The sequence below is a fragment of the Vitis vinifera genome, chromosome 8, assembly GCF_030704535.1.
Source record: "Vitis vinifera cultivar Pinot Noir 40024 chromosome 8, ASM3070453v1".
NCBI lineage: Eukaryota > Viridiplantae > Streptophyta > Magnoliopsida > Vitales > Vitaceae > Vitis > Vitis vinifera.
The window spans coordinates 11,887,182-11,908,359 of NC_081812.1; the positions used below are offsets into that span (position 1 = coordinate 11,887,182).

At 31.7% G+C, this 21,178-nt stretch overlaps 1 protein-coding gene across 4 annotated transcripts; it reads right to left on the reverse strand.

The window, feature by feature from the left end:
* Positions 1–4,230: 4,230 nt before the first annotated feature.
* Positions 4,231–10,433, reverse strand: LOC100267140 (uncharacterized). Of its 4 annotated transcripts, XR_786367.3 has the most exons (9): positions 10,272–10,433; positions 7,909–8,523; positions 7,379–7,525; positions 6,980–7,111; positions 6,578–6,838; positions 6,215–6,498; positions 5,883–6,016; positions 5,771–5,803; positions 4,231–4,891 (listed from the first exon to the last, which is right to left on the reverse strand). XR_786367.3 is itself a non-coding variant. In XM_019221644.1 (6 exons), exons 1-6 carry the CDS (start codon positions 10,323–10,325, stop codon positions 6,229–6,231), a joined length of 1,479 nt encoding a protein of 492 aa, XP_019077189.1. In that variant the 5' UTR covers positions 10,326–10,433; the 3' UTR covers positions 6,164–6,228. The 4 variants fall into 4 exon arrangements, 1 of the variants encoding a protein (XP_019077189.1); XR_786365.3 differs by having other exon boundaries at positions 4,231–5,803; XR_009466482.1 differs by lacking the exon at positions 7,909–8,523 and having other exon boundaries at positions 4,231–5,803; positions 10,272–10,432.
* Positions 10,434–21,178: the final 10,745 nt, after the last annotated feature.

Below are 21,178 nucleotides of genomic sequence, written 5' to 3' on the forward strand. Positions count from 1 at the left end.
AGCAAAAGGTGGAGTAGGATGAGCTATGGTAGCAACTAGCATAAGAATAAAGAAGTGGAGGGTAGAGGCTCCACTTGGACCACTCAGCCTTTAGTATTAGTAGTACTAGTACTGGCGTCATATTCCTCTCTGTGGTTGTATGACATCTACTGGAGCGGTTGCATACTTGCATGTAATAAATATCCCTGCTGGTTGCTGGACCCTATCATATTATATAACTTTTACCCTCTCTCTCTCTCTCTCTCTCTCTCTCTCTAGTGTCCAGGAAAGAGAAAAACACAGAAAAAAGAAAAGGAAACAAACAGGTCTCTGGAATCAAATTTAAGATAACTAGAAAAATATGACCATGAAACAATAGGAAAGAAGGATAAGAAAAAAATATTTTTCACAAAGTGGATGTATAGGCTTCTTTTAATTATATAAATACCTTTTAAATCATAAAAATTCATTAGACTCACCATGGACAGTATGCATTATGTGCATGCTATCAAATAATATTGAAAATGACTGATGTCCATGTGAGCTGACTAGCTTTAATTAGTCATAATTATAATCTCAAATCAAAGTAAAAAAAAATTTAATATTTTAGAAGGGGCATTGCACAAATTATGTTAAATATAAAATGATTTTCTAAACAAGCTTGATTCTAGCCTTTAGAAGGTAACTCCCTCATAATTCAGCTTGGTGTGGTAATTCCAAAGGGGGCTTTTACCATGAGCCCAATGTCGTGGCGAAGGTTATACCTTAGAAAGTCAGTGAAGCTAAGGTTTCGTATGTGTTATATCCTTTCGATCGAGCGACAACTTCTAAGGATCATTCCCCTCCCCGGTGCTAGAAGGTCGGAAGGAGAAGTGTTATAAGCTTTGAATGGAAGCCCCGGTAAACGGCGGCAGTAACTCTACCTGTCCTAAGGTAGCGAAATTCCTAGTAACTAGTTGTTTATATCGAACTCGAAAATATAACTTGACTATTCGGGACAACTAGAGGAACATTATTGCCGGCACTATCAAAGGCCGCTATTCCAGACCAAAAGTATGGAATAGAGTAAGGCCTTTATTAGAAAAGATGCATAAAAACAACTTAAAAATACTTTTAATTTAAGATGGGGTTTATTTTTTAATTGAATAGAAAAAATCAAAATATTTAATTTTTTCTATTCAGTTAAAAATAACATATTGATATCAATCAATATAAAAATAAATTCAATTTAGTTATTGTTAATATCAACATATTACTTTTAACTTAATAAAAATAATCAAATATTTCGATTTTTTATATTCAACTAAAAAACAAACATTACCTAATACAAATATTGAAATTATGTAATTAGAGACTAAGGAGACGAAATTAAAAAGTGGCAATACTTTTGTTAATAAGTTTATTTTAGTTATATTGATTTATATTATTACTTTTTTAATATAAAAAAATCAAATATTTAATATAAAAAAATCAAATATTTTAGTTTTTTTTTTATTCAACCAAAAAACAAACACCTCAAAATTGAAATCATATAGTTAGAAACTAAAGACATGAAGTTAGAAAGTGATAATTCTCTTATCAACAAATTACTTTAGTTATATTGATAGATATTAGTATATTACTTTTAACTTATCGGAAGAAATAAAATATTTTAGTTTTTTCCATCATTTCAAAAAACAAACCCCATGTAAGACAAGTATCAAAATCATGTAGTTAGAGACTTGGGACGTGGGGTTAGAAAGTGACCATACTCCTCTGTTAAGTTTGAAAATATGCATTTGAAAAGAATTTTGAAAAGAAAAAAAAAAAAAGTTATGAAAGCAAGGTTATCAGAAGGATGCCTTGTTAATTTTACTGTAAATTCAGTCCTCGTATTCATCGGAGATAAAAGCCTTTTTAGGTTATAATTTTACCTCCAAATACATTAATATTTGCTACCTCGTAGTGTGATTGGGGGTCAACCAAAGAATAGGAATCATGGGGAATTTTGTGCCACACATTTATGTACGAAACTAATAAATGTAGCTCCCAATTCGGGTGTATACATTTATCATTTCCAAGGTCTAGATTAGCATGCCTACCAAACAGTCTTTTCTTCATTTTTGTGCATTTTTCAAGGAAATTGATTTTTATATAAAAATAAACAAGGTTGTGAAATGAAAGTTCTTTTTGTATAGCTTCTTGTGTTTAATTTTAAGGGGAAGTTACACCTAAAACTAATATCATAATTTTTAAAGAATAATATTGATATTATATAGTTTTATTAAATGTAAACCTTTTAACATAAATTAAAATAAAGGTAATGTGAAAAGTAATATTTTCTTAATTTTCATATTTAATTTTTTAAAAATTATAAATTCCTTTAACAAAATAAACCCAATAAGTATAAAAGTTCTTATTGAGTTTAAAAAAATAACTTAAAAAAGATCATCAATTAAAATTTCATGTTTTGATTCTTTTCAATAGACAAGTTGAGACATGTAAAATTGAATGCATTAGCACGCTCTCAGCAAGTAAAGTAACAGAATTTTCATTAACTTCCTACTATTTTTGAAACAAATCTAAATACCATTTACTTCAAACAAAAACCAAGTTAAAAATTATCTAACAATTTCAAAGATTACACAAACAAATTTTAGCTCAAATTATCTACTAATCCACTTATCAAAACAAAGTTATTTTCTTAGTCAAGATAAATATGGAAAAATTAACTAATAAAGAAATAGAAAGAATAAAGCAATGACACCAAGATTTAACATAGAAGATCTTTAAAGAAATTAAAAACCATGGATCTATAAATGATAAAAAAAACATCCACTATAAATAGTAACAACTGTTATAAGATTTTACCTAACTCAAGTCCGTCAATCCTTCTTGAATCACTTGACTGATACTTTTCCACTTCATTTATCTGTTTTTTTTTCCTTTCAAAACATACTTAAAGTCCACATTAAATTTAATCTTGACCTCTTCTTAAGTTCACACAAGACGAAAATAGGATTTACTTCAACCCAATAACCCTAAAGAGAGAATGGATGAAAGAACCAAAAGAATTAGTCCATACTTTAAAAAAACCTCAATCAAAAATTGTTGTAAACTTCAAAATGGATAGGAGTTTCTTGGGAAACAAACACACTCATACTCAGAATGGGAGAGGAGTACAATGGTTGTGTGTGACAACTATTGGAGCCTCAACCCTAAAATGAAGGTTTTGGATTTAAATAGGAAGGAAAACCTTAATCTAATGACTAAAAAATAATACAACAGTAGATAGATTGATCCTGGATCAATCTTGGAACAAAGCACAAAAATACGTAGTTAAAAAAAAACACAAAAGCTACCCAAGTCTCCTAAAACTTCTTTAAAGGATTTTCACTATTTTGAAAATCCCGATTGATTTAATTTTGCCCCTCCACTACCTTAACTACATACCTTAGTCTCTAAATACCTTCAACGCCTCAAAGTTCTTTATTAGACAAATAATCGGAGGAAGGATTTGATAGACCCAAATTAAGAGACCGCTCGTGAGCTCTTAGTTGCCCGAAATTGCCAACTACGACACTCACAATGGGGCACAACCACTTAGACTCACAACCCCACCTCATTCCCATGGCTGGCAGCATAATGCACTTAGATTGCGCGCTCTCTACCACCAAAGCTTGTAGCATTTTGTTACATAAATATACTGAGCAACAGAGAAGGTAATTGTTTTGAACTGCTTGGCAAATTTGTTCTTTGATATTGGGTACAAATGTCTCTTGTTTTTTAAAAATTTATAAAAATAATGCTATTAAATCTGTCAATAAAAAAACATTTGATGGGTTGCTTCTAAATAAATGCGGAGCAACGTAATACTTTTAGTTTTATGACGTGAAGGCATATTATCTGTCAAGGAAATCCTACAATACTCTGATCAATTTCGAAAGCAGGACTTCCACAAAGAGCTAACCGATTTATTTGCCTTTCTTTTCTCTCACTGCCACATTGCTGAATAAATTAAAGCTTTGGAAATGAATATTCAATCATATAAGGCCTATCAGGTTAGATTGGACTTAGAACCAATACAGCGCAATGGGGTCTAAACCCAATCTAAAACACTCAGAGATCTGGAGTTTATGGTTGAGTAAGCCCTGTTATCATTGGAATTAACACACGTGATTCATTTTCTTCAAGCAGGATCAACTGTTTGGCTCCTTTCCCATTCATCTCAGTTTCAGATCATAATCATTCCTCATCTTAAAGAACTGCTTCTCTATCCTAACCATACGAGGTGTTTATTTTGGGTTACTTGTCTGATATTTTTTAACTTAGAACAATTCCTTAGTTTTGATCAAGGAGTTGGACGTCAATTTTTCTCACAAACGAAAACCAGCCAGAGAAAGAAAAACACAGATCCGGGCACGGTAAAGAAGTATCAGAGCATTAAGCTAAGCAATTGCATACCCTCACACTTGCTCCTATAGAAACAACCAAAGCTCACAGCATTTTCATCAGCATCCAAACGTCTAAGCCTGCATTTCTCTTTCGGTGCTAAAAGTTTTTGGGCAGAACAGCCAGTCACTCATGATGGCCAGTTCTAGAGCGCTTGAGTTGGCAGGGGCAATGATGTTTATCTGCATGGCGGTGGTTGCAGCACTGGCAGCTGAATAAGCCCTAATATGTTATCAGATGAACAACACCTTCACCAATGCAGTTCTTTCCTGAGGAACGGTGGTTCAGTCACAGCAGAATGCTGCCAAGAAGTTAGGACCCTCAACAATGGAGTTAAGAACACCAAAGACCGCCAGACCACCTGTGTGCTTGAAGAAGGGCGATATCCTCCATTTATGGAATCAAATTGAACTACCTCTCTGAGCTTCCAGGCAAATGTGAAGTCAGCGTTCCATACAAGATTGACCCCTCCATTGAATGCCTGCAGGTATTCAGGGCTCATGGCTCTGTCTTCTGAGCAGTTGAGCATTACTTTAAAATTGATGATTTTTACTATTGTTTTGTCATTGTGTTGCAGGGTGAAGTAAGGTTGACAAGTTAACATATATGGCACTCAGGATATAGTAGATTGAGACAAAGATGGACGGAGAGAGACCTAACGGGGACTCCTCTTCATCCCAGAAAAAAAAAAAGAAAAAAGAAAAAAAGAGAATGCCCAAATATTGCATCTTTTGCACTACAAATGTACTGGATTTGCATTCTAATAAAATATATCGTGCCTCAAGCACTTTTAAGTGTACTGGATCTGGATTGAATGTGGTAAACTGTTCCAATTGTAATATTATCTGGAATATACTCAAAGACCACCAACAAATCACATCCAAAAAGATGCAGACAGGTGAAAATGAGTCAAGGGATTTTTTTTCCTGTTCTTTTTGCCCCTCTTTTTCATGACTACAGGCTTCTGAACCCTAGTCCTTGAGACACAGGACTAATCTCAATCAGGTAATCACCCACAAACCCAAGAGAAGAATTTCTCATTTGCATGGCAGGGCCATGGTTTTTGGTTTAGAAGATCAACTTAGCCATCTAAAAGGAAGTATAGATTAGCTCAGGTAATGTGTGGTAAATAGCAGTTGACAAATAGACAAACAAAATCTAGAGAAGATAAGGGATTCTAGTTTCAGAGCTGATTTTGCAAGTTTGCTAATAGTGCTTATAAGCTCAAGAAATATAATAATATTAATATTTGATCATCCAAAAAGAACCTAGTGAATTATAAGATGATAAGAAGTTCATGGGCATCTAGCACAAAGAAAAAAAGAAGAAATAATAATGGAGCACCAGTGCAGCACCATACCTCTTCTTTAAATTAAGCATTGAAATGGGAACCCTGCAAGAAAAGAACTTGCGACTCATCATACAACTAAAAATAAGAAATGGGATTGGAGCTTCTCTTTTTGGATTCATACCTGCCAGAAATTTATTGACTAGAATTTGTCCTTACAGGATGTTTTACTCTTTCTAAATCAGTCACTGTGCTCAATTGTAAACAAAGTGCTCCACAGCAGGTTGTGGCTCTCGCAAGCATGAAGCGAATGCAGAGCTGAGATATTGTTGATTATCATTCAACACAAAAGCTCATGGCTTAAATAAAACATCTTTCAGGAAACTGTGTATGTGTATATGATTATATACAAAGGCATTACTAATTGTCAGCAATTGGAAATATGGGAAGAAATAGTTCTAATGCTAAAAGAAAAGGATAAGGTGCATTTAATTGGATATCAATACATTATTTTACCTTTTGATGGTAGTCTACATTTCTCCTGTGGCATTTACATCTTCATCAAGTAGAAGTCTCTCTAGCCGAGACACAAGGTTATTTGAGGAGAAGCTTAAAAGTTCATTATCTCTTCTCAGGTCATTCACTTCCTTATTTAAATCTACAATCTGCCCTTCAAGCTGCTGGCTTGATAAAAGCTGGTCTCCTAATATATTATTTTCTCTTCTCAGTTTGTCTATCTCTTCCATTAACTTCATATTTTGCTCTTCTAATAACTGATATCTTGTTCTCAAGTCATCCTCCTGAAACACGTATTTCAAATAAATAACTGATGGGATGAAAAACAAATAAAAAAAAGGCAAGAAATAAAGATATACATACAACACTAATGGTAAAATTCATGGAAGAATTCTTTGAGGTTGATGGATGCTGCATTTGCTCTTTTGGTTCCTCTGAAACACAACAAGATGCAGATGGGCATCCTGTTGCATCTGTTAACACTTCTACTACATTTTCTGGTGCCCTCAAATGCTCCAGATTGTTTTCTTGTATCCTGTGCCCTTCTCTGACTATTTCCCTTTCTGACCCATTTTCAACTGCTTGTTTATCCATCAAGTGAGATCTGATTCTCAAGTTATCATCCTGTTAAATGAAAGAAGTTCTGTCACAAAAACTCAATAAAATACTTCAAACAAGCAAGAAGAATGTTTACATTGGCAAGAGAAGCCCCCTCCTTTCTTACATTTTCTTTTAAAAGAAATAAAACTAAGGAAAAGAACTCACATCAACAGTCAACATAATAGATGAAGGATATTCAGGTTTAGAAACATCCGTCCTGTCATTTTGTGCAGCTATTAACTCTTTGATTATATCAATTTCTAACTCCTCAGAAGTCAGTTGAAGTTCCCAAGTTATCTGATAACAAACAGAAGTTGTCAGCACCTACCTAACAAAATTAAAACAAACAGCAGTTCAGTTGGATACATCATGAGCTACCATATCAAATGGGTGTCATGTTAGAACACTATGGCTAACTCAGTTAAAAGTTTTTGAGGTCTAAAAACAAGCAAAACACTTTTTTGTTGTTTCAATCAATATGCATATGCAGGAGACCACAGGACCTATACTACCACTACATAAATTAATTGTGAATATAAAATCAGTTTAGATAGGTCTCATTGCCTGATTTTCCTGCAGTTCCTTAAACTTTGTAGTGATCCATTTTCTTTGATGTGACCTACAATTTTCCCATCGGCATGCACGGGGAAACGTCAAGTAGCAATCTAGCAAACTAGGCCGGGCAATGTCAATATGCTCATAAGACCATATCTGTTCAGAACAATATAACCAAGGTCAATATTGTAATGATGCATAATAGTTACTTAAAAGATAAAACAGCCCTTATAAATTTTTGCATTATACTTGGGCACACCTTAAATCCTCTGGCACCAATTCCCCATGCTGTTTTGCATAAATAATCAAGCAAAACACTGTGCTCCCTACTCAGCCTCTCTTGTGCTTTTATTTCGCAAAAATTTTAGGAAGAAAGAGAGAAGATGGAGGGAGGAAAGAGTGTTGAGGTTGTGTATGTAATGTCATAAAAAAGATGCTCCAAATATTTATGTGAAGACTATAGGGATAGCTCCTTGACTAAACAAGAAACATATGACAGAGAATCAAGAAATATTAGAGATAGAGTTGAAGAAACTTACTTGGAGAAATATAAGACAACTTCCTACATATTGTACATTCATTTCCTTTTTTTTGGACAACCACTTAATTATGTCCTCTAGAACAGCTGCACCCCAGGCCAGTTGATGCACATTATCCAAGTCTTTGAGAACAGAAAGATATCGGGAATCTACTTTTCCATTTGCATTTGGAAAAAGAAATGTCCCAAATGTAAATAATAAAAAAGCTCTGGCAAAATCATCATTAGCTATCTCACCAATGGACTCAAGTTTATTCTCAATCGACGAAACCATGATTTTCCTATTTGAAATAGTAGCACCATATTCTTTTTCTAAATCTGAAAAAGGTTCATCTTCCTTTAAGACTACGGAATCACCCATTACACGTAGTCCCAGAATGAGTGCAACATCCATGAGAGTAATTGTAATCTCCCCAGGAAGAAGTATGAAAGCATGCTTCTCACAACTCCACCTTTCCATTAATTCAACTAAAAGATTCTTGTTAAGTGTCTGAATAGGCATCTCAAGGAGATGCCCAAATCCCATCTTCTTTATTGCATTTCTTTGATCATCTGTTAGTTTCTCCACTCGCCTGACAAATGATGGCAAGGAAAACCTGGTACTGAAATTCCCAACCTGCATGCATATATTAAGTGCACATTTTTATTGACATAAGTGTGTGTTTTCCATAATCCTGCATATGTCAATTATATGTGTGCTTTATCTAAGGTTTTATGTATGTCACAAAACTAAAAAAGCATAAGTTAAAAATTTTTTCTCATTGCCACTTGTCTTTTAGAGAAGTTCTATTTACCTACCACCAATTCTGTTTTTCTTTTTCTGAGTTTGTTTTTTCACTCTATAACCAAAATTCTCTTTCAGATGTCATCCACAAGTTCAAAAACACTGAATAAACCAAATCAACCAAACACTTTGTCCTATCCTTAGTAACCATGTCATTCAAGCTTGAAAGAAGTAGATAGCTTAGGATACTGAGTTATATTCCAAAACACTTTGTCTATTTACCCTTGTTGTATTGATCATTTTTGCATCTTAAGTAATGATAGCTTAGATAGAATCAGTATTGATTAATACAAGACAATCCAATCAAATACGCAAAAGACAACATCCAACAAAGCTGAACAGCAAAAGAGGATGCTTGTTTAGTGCATATTGTGATAATATATTAACAGAAGAGTGTGAGATGGACAAGTGGAAAGAACCGAGGAAGTTAAGACAAATATCAAATGCATTTAAGAAGCATCAAAACCAACACTGCTTGTGCTTTTAAAGTATATGAAGTTTGATCACTATGTTTTGAAATGTTATATATCCTTTCAAAAGTTTCACTCTTTTATACAAAAGTAGACAGGTGAGAACCTCTTCAGAAAATTTCAGCAAGCCAGAAGGGAGCAGGTTGCAAGTGCAAGACAGAGGTACTAGAGGGGCAGTATGAAGCTAGGAAATTGATGACATTCAGTAGAAAAACCTGCTATGCTGATGACCAATTGGTGAGATGATGAAAATTATCTCATCAAACACAAATTCTTGACAATGCAGAAAATAGAACCATGCATATAAAGGTATAATGCTGTTGAATGAATGAGTGTTGCAAATGTTTTGCTTGAGTTTGGTTGTTTGATTCCCAGAAAGTATTAAGAAAATTTTAAAAAAAATATTAAGGAAAATGATTTATGCACATTTTGTTTCACTATGAAAAATAGTGCAAGAAAATCAAACACAATTAAAATTAGTTAAAAAATAATGCATTTTCCCTCAAATTTTCCGGAACCAAGAATGGCTTAAGGTATATAATTTCCAAGTCTTTGTTTACTGCTACTATAGAACTATATTCCCTTCAATTTTTTTTTATTTTTTAAGTTTCAATTGAAAAGAATTCTACTTTAGGGTTATGAACGTTCAATAGGTCTTCTACAGCAATTTTGTTGTTAGGTCATGGCAAAAATACATGCTTTTTATAAAAATAAAAATATGGGGAAGACTAGGTACCATGAGACCATCCTGAAGTGCCAATTCATGACACCCAGGATTCAAGTCCCTGTATGGCCACTTCCACAAACTCATCCCTTCCAGAATCCCAGAAACAGGGCCACGAAGCAATGGATTTTATGAGCCTTTCAATCACAAAAAATGCACTCAGATCACAATTTGCTCAAACAAAAATTGATACTCTCCACATGTGTTTCTACGAATCGCTACTCCCACAGACACAAAATGACTAATTTCTGTAATTTCCAGGTCCAGGTCTCCACATCAGCCAAGTGAAATTTCTAAATTTTTTTCCCAAATTGATATCACAAAATTTTAAAAAATAAAATAAAATAAAATAAAGAAAAGGGGGAAAGAAAGAACGAAATACTTACCGAGCTCCGTTCTTCTTCTAATCCTATGGAAGATTTCCTCGTCGCTCTCTTCATCTCAACCCAATCCTTTCACACTCCTACTGTGAACCCTAACTTTCTCAGGGCTTGAGAAGGAAAAGAACAACCATTTGAAAATCTTAATAAATCTTACTCGGATAATTTTTATTTTTTTATTTTATTTTTGTGAAACTTGTGATGGAAGCTTACAGGCAAAGTTAAAACTAAAAAGGGCGCGAAAAAATGGCGGGACATGATTAGGTGCTTTGCGTTCACATACGTGGCTTCTGGTGATTGCAGTGCAGGTAAAAATTTCGCTGACAAGGTTACCATCCGTAATTGGATTTTGTGGTCCTTGTTGGAAGCTTTGATTGATTTTAAATTTTAAAATGAAATTTTCATGATAAATTTAAAATGTAAATTTTTTTTTTTTTACCACAAATAATAAATATTAAAATTAGATTTTTTTTTCCATTTTTGGATTCTTAAAGACATTTTCTGTAAATAATATTTTTTGAGTTTCATTAATAATATTAAAAAATGTATATGCTTAGCGGTGTAAAAAAATATACATATTAAGTTCCCAAAAAGTAAAAGATTGTATTTTAAAATCACTTTATTGTTATTAATGATAATTAATAAAGATGATTCACAAAAACATGCTATCAAATAATACAATATCTTAGATTTGTCATATGTTTTGTGCCAAAAAAATGTGTCTGAAAGTCCCAAAAAAAGGGTAAAAAATGAATTTTAAAAGCATTTTCTTATCATTAACAATAATTAATAAAAATAATACCACAAAAACATGCTATCAAATAATACATTATCTAGATTTAGACATATCTCGATATTAGTGGTGATGATGTGCTTACAATATGGTTAAAAATCCCATAGAGGTGTACCCTACATCTACAATCTAAAAGTCCTCGTTCAAGACCTGGAGAAAGAAAAAGAAATAATAGCATGTGTGTCTACGCATATGCACATTTGTACTGTAATGCCCGGCTAAAATCATAATTTAGAAATTATTAATTAATTAAAATAATTTAATAAGGGTAAAAAAGCATTTTCGTATTTAAAACACCTATATATATATATATATATATATATATATATATATATATATATATATATATTATATCTTTCCTATATTTTCTATTCAAAAAATCCTTTTACACATAGATCAAAAAAATCAGAGAGCATAGGGTTGAAGGTTTGAAGGTTTAGGGTTTGAAGATCAATTTTTCAGGTAAGATTTTTAATCTTTAAATTAATATTTTATATTCGTTAACTAGTTATAAACACTTTAGATATTCTTTGAAATATCTTAATTTTGATTAGAGTTCATTTAATTAATTTATAGGTCAAAAAGATTAAAAATTTATTAACATAGTTTGATTTATTAATGAAGATCAATAAATTTTGATTACTCAAATGAATAGATTTAGAAAAAAAAATTAAAAAAATTATATAGTTTTGGATGTGAAAATTACATAAAATTGTGAGTATAGAGGTTAAAAGTTTTGACTTTAGAGAGTGGAAAAAAATGATGAAAGAAGCGTAGGAAGGATTTGACGTGTTGAAAAAAAAAAAAAAAGAATTGCATGAGGGATTTGTTAAGTTTAAGTAGGAGATTTAAATAATAGTAATAATAATTTAATGCAAATAAATATTCTTAAAAGATTTATTTTAGATAAGTTAGAAAAAATGAAATAAATTATTGTTTAGGAAGTTGAAAATAATATTGGATGGTAATAATATTAATATGGGAAATTAATTAAGATACCTAATACTAAATAAAATATTTTTGAGATTGTCAAACTTACATATTTAGATAAATAATCAATAATCAATATTGTGTATGATATTATGTTAGGTGAGGAGAAAATTATTCAGAGTTAAATACTTCAAGATTTTGAGTGCTTTTTCAAGGTAATGGAAATTAATGTTAAAAAAAATAATTTTCTTTTTATATTGTATTATGAAAAGTGTAAAAATATTATTTTTATCTTTTTGTATGGATCAAATATGTGTTTTGTATGGAAAGTATATTTGAGAATCTTCTTTATTTATTTATGAAAAGCGAAAATTTTTTGAGATATGATATTTTGTTTTGCAAGTTTGAATTAATGAAATAAGAGAAAAAATTTGGAGATATGATATTTTGTTCTGCATGTTTGAATTAATGAAATAAAGTGTTTAACTCTAGTTCCTATGGCCCTAGTCAACGGGTTATAATTGTTGACATTTCTATGGCCCTAATCAACGGGTTATAATAGTTGATATTATATGACCCTAGTCAATGGGTTATAATAGTTGACCTTATAGCCCCTAGTCAACAGGTTATAATTGTTGACTTTTGGTGTTATTCACCTTAAATAGAACAAATTTGAAACTAGTCACTTATTTGTGAAGTCCCACCTAATTGGGCACCATTTGTTATTTAATAATCAGAGTAAGATATTTTGAATGCATTTGATTTGGTTTTGATGAGAAATTGTTTTGAAATGGATATGAGAAAGTTTGTTGAAAAGTTTGAATATATTAGTATTTCGAACTCAAAAGTTTTTATGAAAATAAGTATATGTTATATCTCCTATTTGCAAATATGATTAAAAATATTTAATCCATGAAACTGCATTGATGTTCCTTATTGAGTTTTAAGTTTATGCCCCTTCGTTGATAATTTTTCAAGTACTTTTAGTTCGGGCGAGGAGTGATGGCTAGGCTTAGGAATTTTTCTTTGTTAGGTCTTTGGTTCAAACTTTTTTTTTGGACATTGTTTAGATCTTAAAATTTATTTTCCATTTAAATTATTTGAATTTGGAGTTATTTGGACAATAACACTCTGGTTGATGTGTTAGTTTTTTTTAAGTTGATACTTGGAGATTTTAGAATTTTGTTCTACTACTCTGAACAGGAATTTGGTAATTGGTAAATTTCCAATTACAATACGAATGTTTGTGTCGTTTCCACTTTGAGTCATTGGGTTTGAGGTGTGAAATGACCGTCATAACCTTGTAGTGGGTTTTGGGGCGTGACATGTACATAGATCTTCCATTTATTTTAAATCTAGAGAAGAAAAGAGCCCTATTTTTAATAAAACACTTAGGGGGAAAGCTCGATTGATTAAGCCTAAACTAACATCCCTTGTATTTACTCCATCATAATACAAACTAGATAAATCAAATGAACCTAATCACAATTTATTTTGTTTAAGTAGCCTAACAATGGACTTATATGTTGTTAGTCCAATGGTTTTCCTAATCACATTTTAATGATAACAAGCCATGATCACTATACTAGTAATTTAAAATCAAGATGAGTTTCAAGTTTTATTTTGAGAAATTCAAATAAAAATTCAAGATAATCATCAAAGAATCAAAGAAGTGCAAGTCCAAGGGTGCATGAAGACTGTTCAAGCCTAGGAATTCTTTGTAAGATGAATAAATGGGTGCACTTAGGATTTTCATATAAAATCATGCATTTTTCAATACTTGATTTTTCATTAAAACCCGAGTATTCTCACATGATCCTTAGGCAAATTAATTTAAACTTGACTTACTAAAGTACCTATAAACCTTGACTAAGTCTTAGAAGGAAAAAAAAAATTAAAAAATCTAAGTTTTTAGGTCAAAATAGGTGAATCAAAGAAATTGCTCATCAGGGAACCAATCGATCAATTAAGCCTTCCTAGTAGAGGACCAACTGAGGAATGCAAAAAAAATTTCTCTCTCATTCAATAGTTATGCAGTCCTAGTTGATAGGAACCTTTCTCGGTCAAGGGAAAGCTCTTTCTAATTGAGGTTTGGTCTAGGGTCCAATAATCACTTGTTGTGCATTTGGTGCACAACAGTTAGTCAACTGATTGAATTAGAGCTCGACTAGACGAGGCTAGGTTATGCCACTTTTGGTGTCCAAGCTAGAAACCTATAAATTGAGAGTTTCATTTCATTTACTACATAGAAAACGTCTGTAATTATCTTCACAGCTACTTGTTTCTCATTAAAAGTTTTTTCATACTTTGTGCATTGATTCTTCATTTGCAAACCACCTTAGCACCTTTGTCATTCATCCTAGCTTTCTTTTGTATTTGTTCATTTATTAAGTTAGGGTAATATCTTATTTCATTGATTATTAAAGAGAGGTTGCGAGTATTTAAAGTTTTAAGTTGAGGTATACTTGAAGGGATATTGTTGCTAGGAACCCTAGATTTATCCATTCCTTTACCCTGAATTGTATAGGTGCATGCAAAACTACCATAGGTCGCTAGATCCTATACAAGGAAAGCAAAAAATAGATTTTTACAATTCTAGGATCAAGAGGAAAGCCATTAGAGAAATTTACCTTTGATTTGGATGTTCCTAAATCAATTCCGCTTGGTGAAGATGAAGAATAATGAATCTAAAAGTCTCGTACACCCAAGATCTTTCTCCTTATGACTCGAACCATGATCCCAACACCCCAAAATGTGGACTTTGGAAATGATGATCTCTTGGCTCTCACTATCTCTCTTTTTTTTTTGAGGTGGAAGACACTGTTTATCTTAAAGTTGTGGAAACCCTAGCCCCTATGGGGTATTTATAAGGTTCCCCTATTGGGCTCACTAATTTGAACTCACCAAGGCTTAGGTTACTTAATTTAACCCAAAATTGGTCTTAATTGATTAATTAACCATATAAGGTCATCTAATTTATCAATTAGTCCAATCCAGAGAACTTATTCAGTATCTCTTATGCAACCTTGTGTAATCACCAAAACACCCTTATGCACAAGAATGAACCAAGAGTCAATTCATCTTTCATAAATCATGTCATTATGGTATATGAGCTTAAAGTGGAGACCATTGGGACCCATAGAAGTACTATCTCTTTCAAAATCCAATTTTGAAATTTATTCAACATTCCACCAAAGAGAATCAATTGCACTTCAGTATCTTAAGTAATTAAAAACAAGAAGAAGCTCGGGGTCCATGACCTATTATACACCATATGCAAATTTATCATGAATTGATGTTCGTAATCTAACAAGGTAGTGCTATCATCTATTAAGATTATCTCTTCAATTATTGAGTTATAAATTCCATTTATTATGTGATCAATTGAGATATTATAACTCTAAAGAGCATATATCAAATTTCCACTAAATGAAATGTTATGACCATAGTTTTCTAGATCACATGTCCTTTGAATCACCCAATGAGACACATTGTCTCAATCCATGAGATATCATGGTGTCTTTATTGAGACTACCTATTACCACCAACCTCCATCAAAAGTGGCTCAATCCATAGGGATATATAACCACTTTAGGATCTCACTCATAGGTTAAAACCTCTTGTTAACTTTGGCGCATGCTCAATATCCTCTTAAGGTTGAGAGTTAATGCAGTATAGTAGTCTGGTGAATCATGAAAATTGATAGCCTTATGTCATGATTCACCGTAGGTCCAATCCAATGCTCATCATATGCGCTAGTACACTCATTATAGGAAAATCATCCTGACAACCAAGACAAATTATCCCACTAATTATGAGGTAGTATACTACAGTCTCAGATGGATAGCCCAAATCCATGAACCTACTATGAACAACTCATCACTCTACAAGGAATCCATGACTTGAATCTTCTGTGCAACTCCTAATGCACCCAAGTCATGTACAATGTAAGTGATGTAAGGTGTGTATGTTCAAATAACCTATTAATACAAATGAGATATTTAAGGGAAACTAAGAAACATAAATAAATAAATTTATAAATGAATTTCAATCTGTTACATCATATCATGCTTTCCAATGCTCAATCCCAACAATTGTAATGTCCATTGGAGCCAGAAACCAAGTGTAGAGCATTGGAACCTTTGAAGCTTGAGGAGAGTGAACGTATATAAGAAGTATCGAACCACTATAAAAACTATGTTTGCTTTCACTATAGATCTCTTTATTTATTCCTTTTTAATTTGTTTAAATTTGGTATGTTTGGAAAAGATTTTTAAAAACTCAATTCACATCATCTTGGGTGATTTTCTTAATTGATTAGCCTTAAATCCACGTATGTAAATAATATTTTTTTTCATTATTGTTTGTGTTTCACATAACTTTATTATTTAATAATGATTTTTTTTCTTCATGTAGGAAGGAGATCATATTATTATCACCACTAGGAGTTGTTTATGCTAAAGACACTATAACTCAAAGCTTTTCTTCCAATTTATTAATATTTCAACATTTGATGTATTGGGCAATCAAGTTAAATACTTTAAAATTTTCATGCTATTTCTATTTATATTTCAAACTATATATATTATTGACATATAAAAAATAGTTAATTAAAGTTTAGATGTATAATCATAGTGAACAAAATAAGTGTAGCAAAAATCACATGCACTTGCCAATCACCCCCTCAAACTTTAAATCTTACGTCCACCATTCTCTTCAGGTTTTGGGCTAGTCAAAACATGTCCTAAATTCACTATAGAAATTGCAAAAAATATCATTTCCTACCATCTATTAAAGAATGTTTCATTAAAAGAATCGATTTTAGAGGTATCGGGACGAGTGTGAACTACGGAAGTTTTTTTTAACAAAAAATAAAATAAAAATTGATATACTTTTAAGATTATTGAAAAAATTAGGTCTAAAAAAATTATGCTAAACTAAAATTAACCAAGCGCAAACAAATAGGAAAATAAATTCTAATTAGGGTATCCATCATATTTGCCTTAGGTGTGACAAACATTATCTTTAAAGTAGATCTACACTCCTCGAGTATCAAACTCGGTGCAATAGAGAACTAACGTCTTACTTTCATAATTCAATAACCAAAATCCTTGCTTTAGGTGCACACCTTTAGCAAGGAATAATACAGCTCAATCTTATAGAAATTCTTCTAAATGAAAAGTTGAAAATATTGGAATTAGGGTACAACAACGTTCAAGTATTACAATAGAGTATGGTACTACACTAACAAAAGGAGACGTAGTGCTGAAAAATGGCTACAGTAGATAGTAGATGTAATAACGATAGACAATATAACGATAATTTGGTTACTAGTTGTAGTCAAGGTTTGAAATATCAATAAACACGAATATATCGGTACTTGAATTTTACGGATATATTAAAAATATTGGTGGATATTTTGACAAAAATATCAATGAGGCGAAAATTATTCAAAATTTATGAAAATATTTGGAAAAACTTCAAAAAATAATAAAATTAATTAATTAAAATATGTATGTTAAAATTGTTTTCTAAGTGTAATTAACATAGATATGGTCAAAGAGAAAAATATTGGTAAGTAAGGATATATTGGTCTTAATAATTTATTATTTACCTAATATAATTAAATTAAATTTATAAAATATTAGAACTTCATTATTATTATTATTATTATTTAATATTTTAGTATTTTAAAATAAATTTATATTTTTAATATTTTAAAATAAAACATTAAAAATTAAATAAAATTAAAAGGATAACTATAAAAAAATTTAAAAGTTAAGTGACGGTATTTTTTTAAAAATGGGATTAATGAGATAAATGATGATACATTTAATATTAAAGCTATAATTTATTTAATTCAAATGTATTCAATAATGTAAAATAAATTATGATGTCTATATGATTTTTTAATTTTTATATTTTTATATTTAATTATCATATAAATGATATTAAAAAATACTTGTTAAGAAAATTATAATGATGGTTTTTATACATTTATTAATCAATTAAATAAAATTTAAATAAAATAATTAAATTTTTTTTTTTTAATAATGAACTTTAACATATTTATTATTAACATATATTAACAAATGAGAACTTGGCCTAGTGGTAACCAGGCTTGAACTCAATAAAATTTGAAATTTGAAGGGGCTTGACGTGTTGACCATGTTTGACTTACCAAAAAATCGGTAAAAAAAAAAAAACGTAGCCAATTTATAGAAGAAGGATCCTAACATTTTAAACCATGGTTATGATGCAAAAGAAGTAGCTAATTTATAGGAGAAGGAGATTACAGAGAGGAAAGGAGAATGAATAACTCTAATGAGAATGAGCCAAATCAATCTAATAAATTTCAAATGTTATAAATGTTTATAACATTTATTAATCAATTAAATAAAATTTAAAATAAAATGATTAAAATTATTATTATTTTTTAATAATGAGCTTTAACATATTTATTATCAACATAAATTAACAAATAAGAACTTGGCTTAATAATAACCAAGCTTGAACTCTAGAAAATTTGAAATTTGAAGGGGCTTGGCGTGTTGACCATGTTTGACTTACCAAAAAATCGATAAATGTCGATGAAATATCGACGATATTTTAGCGAAATATCCAGACATTCCAAACCATGATTACGATGCAAAAGAAGTAGCCAATTTGTAGGAGAGGGAGATTACAGAGAGGAGAGGAGAATGAATAACTTTAATGAGAATGAGCCAAATCAATCTAATAAATTTCAAATGTTATAAATGTGAGGGGCCCTCATGTAGTAACCAAGCTTGAACTCAAGAAAATTTGAAATTTGAAGGGGCTTGATGTGTTGACTGTGTTTGACTAACCAAAAAATAAAATAAAAAACAGATAAATGTCAATGAATATCGATGATATTTTAACGAAATATCCTGACATTTCAAACCATGATTACGGTGCAAAAGAAGTAGTCAATTTATAGGAGAGAGATATTACAAAGAGGAGAGGAGAATGAATAACTCTAATGAGATGGAGCCAAATCAATCTAATAAATTTCAAATGTCATAAATGTGAGGGCCCTCATGTAGGATGTGAGGGGCCCAAATTCCCACTATAATGGGTTTGAGCCCCTTGGATGTGCAAGGCTCCCACTCACCTCTCCACAAGCTCATGAGGCTAAGTGAGGTAGAATATATACCTATAAAAGTACCTGTTCTTTTCCAATATGGGATAGACACTTTTTATATTTTTTTTCATTTTAAAGAACACTTAGACACATTCTCTTCCAAAACTTGACACTATATAAATGGTGAAATCTTCAAAATTGTGTGAACAAATTTTAAAACTATAAGAGTTTATTACACTCAAAACAAACAATATCCATATGAAAAGGATTGACTCATTATAAATGGTATAAAACTATGTTCCCGACTTGGTATAAGACTCTGTTGGAGTTGTAAGAAGCATTTGTTTGTTTGAATCCATGATCCCATGGGATAAGACAAGAATGTCATGTTTGCATGAAAGGAAGATTATGAAATAAAGTTAATTTTATTCACATCTCTTGAGTATTAATTGAGTTAAATACATCTAGCTATTATTAATTTGAAATTTTATCAAATACTTCTCATACCTTTTCTATTTGTTATTTTAAGGGGATGTGAGTGAAATTTACCTTTAGAATATATTACATTAGTTAAAAAGAAAAAGTTACCAATACTATATATGTAATCAACTCATCTTAACTTTATAGAGAACTTTTGTAACCATAAAACCTCTTAGCAGAAAATGGGTGTTACCACCCGTGATCAACAAAAGAAAAGGAATAACAATACTCTTTTTTGTTTACACTAATATCAATAAATAAAACCTCATCCTATATCTATAAATATAATGGTAGAATAAAAGGAAAGAGTACTCTAGTATTGCCCTCTCCTTTACTCATTGATGCTTTAATTTGGGAAAAGCCTTTCAAGAGTTGAAAACTTTTTCAGAAAATTAATGTTGATGCAAATTATAGGCCAACATCTAAAAATCTCATCCATTGCCATGAAATTATTTTGCACTCACTTTCTGAAACGAGCCCATGACATCCTGAATCCTATCCTTTATATGAGCAAGTCTCACATGGGAATTATCCTCATTTGTGGGCCAATGGTTACAAAAGCATATCTGTTCACCACTCTACTGTGGTCTCCCATGGCCCCCAACTCTGTAAAGCTTCTTGAATTGGCTAAGCACAGAGGCCATCGCTTGATCAATGCAGTGAAACCATGTTTCACTGCTATTTTACTATACTACACCGAAGTGTTTTAATGGCCAGCAACCAAGGCAGACCATGACTGGTGGAGACTGGACAGCAGTTGAACCATTTCCACCTATTGGGTTGGTTGGGTCAAAACTCCCATCGAATGTTTGGTGACTCTTGGGCTTGACCCCAGCTCACCCATCACCTAAGCTCAGATATTAGGTTATCTTCTTCTGATCCCAATTGACATTCACATAATATATAGAAAAAATCATATTTTTTCCAACCCCCAACAGTTTCTCATTCTATCGTACCTAACTTCATAAATAATCAAGTCCAGTACCCATACGGCTGTGATGAAATCTGAATGCAAAGGTGTTAACCAAGAAGGTCCATGTGTTAGATCTTGTCCAATCAAGGGTCCACCCTCAAGGGACACAAGCTAAACCTACCATAATTAGCGGCTACACGTGCCACCGGTTCCACCGGCCATTGCGGATCGGGGCATTTGCTGACCACAAGATGGTCGATCACTTGCTCACGTATGATATGAGTGGCCCAGAAACAGACTTTAAGGTTTAGTCCCTCTCGGACTGGTGCAGATCCATTTAAATCAGCACCGATGTGTTTAGTAAAACTCTATACAAAACAAGATAAAAGTCCCTTTTCTAATTTCCAAATGAAAAGCGAAATTAATATCACATGATCAACTTTTTATAAACTTTTTTGTAAAAAAGTGAAATGTTTCGTGTAACGCTTTGGGTGAATGACAGTAACATCATGGAAAAGGGGAAACATAAGTAGGGTTCACTTTGTGTGACCATGCCTGCAGAGGGTAAAAGGGAAAAGATGGAAAGATTTTTTTTTTTTATGGATAGGTGTATTTCTTTCACTTAATTATAGTTTTATGAGCCTACCATGACCTCAAAAGGTATGTCCCATCAAATGAAACAAAGGCAGATC